The 1,549-nt window shown below is 41.3% G+C and overlaps 1 protein-coding gene across 1 annotated transcript in view; it reads right to left on the minus strand.

Annotated features, from left to right (window-relative positions):
• The window catches only part of LOC104524389 (glycerophosphodiester phosphodiesterase domain-containing protein 5), a gene marked incomplete at its 5' end in the record, with an annotated part of 14,280 nt that extends 12,945 nt beyond the window's left edge, over window positions 1-1,335 (minus strand). Inside the window, one exon of the mRNA XM_010167251.1 lies at window positions 1,246-1,335. Coding sequence (XP_010165553.1) covers window positions 1,246-1,335 — 90 coding nt within the window. The remainder of the gene's footprint in view (window positions 1-1,245) is intronic.
• Between the last annotated feature and the right edge of the window lie 214 nt (window positions 1,336-1,549).

Here is a 1,549-nt window from a genome sequence, read left to right on the forward strand (position 1 = left end):
CTCTCTCTCTGTTGATGTAGATGGAGCCTAGATGATCAGTTGATGTTAAATCCCTAACCTGCAGATGACTACATTCAGAAATGATGAATTCCACCCAAAAGAGATAGCAACACAACTTCCTTATGCTATGAGCTGCTTTGCAACAGGCTTCGGCAACAGCAAACACTCCCATAATGAAGAGATGAGAGTTCACTTTATAACCAAAAAAGTGAGGGAGTAGCTCAGTCTATTCTTTGCCTTCTTGCTCAGTTTGGTACCAGCACAGTGGTGATGGCAGGCTCTTCTTGGTACATCATCTCTCTGCTGAGAACTCAGTGCAAGTAGAAATTAGACCAAGTCCTTAGCCATTCTTCAAAGGGCTCCTACATATCAACACCTTAATAATCCATCCCTAATCTCCTCCACCCAAGGATGCAGTCTCAATTTTTTTTTACAAATTGTTCTACATCTTTCTGCCAGTTTTCAATAGTCAAGATGTCTGTGTTTCCATTACTTAAATGAAGAAACACAGGATCAAGTATCTGCACGTTCAGCTATTCCCTCCCACTGCGAGATTTGCAATCACTTTACATTCTCCCCTAAACTGCCTGGCTAGAGGCTCATTTTTTAGATGCCTCACATAGCCTCAAGAATTACTTAAGGAAGGTGATTCTAATGCATCATTTTGCAGCAACAGCTCTCTAAGGATTTGTTTCTGCACCTTCAAAACTCCAGGTGGCATTTCCTAAACTACTCAAAGATCAAAAAGCATAAAGCACTGTGATGCCTTGGAAAAACCAGCTTTCTCTTCTGTAGAGATAGCAGCCACTTTTTTCACTGCTGCTGGAGTCTGCTACAGAAAATGATGCTGTGCTTCTCATGGAAATTTTGCTTTTGTCTTCATGTTACCACATGTGGATGTGTCAAATATAGACATCTTCACCTAAATGAGTCACTGCAGGCTCCTTTTAAAGTCAGTGGGGAAAAAAGGCGTGATTCAACTCATCTTAATTTAGATGTCTATGACCAGCTGGATGAATTGCATCTTCAGAGGATTCATTTGCCTCCACTGACTGCAAAGGGAGTTTAGTTGATCAGCTCAGGTGGAGATACTATTCTTATGGGTATCTAAAGTCTCCTAAGATTAACCTCTTCCCTCTCTTCCTTCTTTCCCATAATATAAGATGTTTTTTTCATGCAAACTCCACAGAGTCAATTGATTTAAAGTATGGATTAGAGTTACCAGAAAGCCCTCACTCTCCCCACCTTGTGACTCCAGTGTAGGTACAGCTGCTGACCTTCTGCAAGCAAACACATTGCTAGGACCTGGGAAATCAAGAAGAGATTGTTTGCATCCTGGTAAAAGATGACAAAATATGTTCATTGAGGTACTGCTGGAATTATTTTTGCCTTGGGGACTCACTTTACACTAGGTCTTCCTGCACAATGACAAGACTGTTAGCAGGACAGGTGCATATAGCAATAAACACTGCAGTGAAAATGCTTCTGAAATGGCCAAGTACATATCAAGGTTGGTCTGCAGGATCAAAGCCCTTTCATGGGTAATAGA

This window comes from Antrostomus carolinensis, unplaced genomic scaffold (genome assembly GCF_000700745.2).
Source record: "Antrostomus carolinensis isolate BGI_N321 unplaced genomic scaffold, ASM70074v2 scaffold21204, whole genome shotgun sequence".
Lineage (NCBI taxonomy): Eukaryota > Metazoa > Chordata > Aves > Caprimulgiformes > Caprimulgidae > Antrostomus > Antrostomus carolinensis.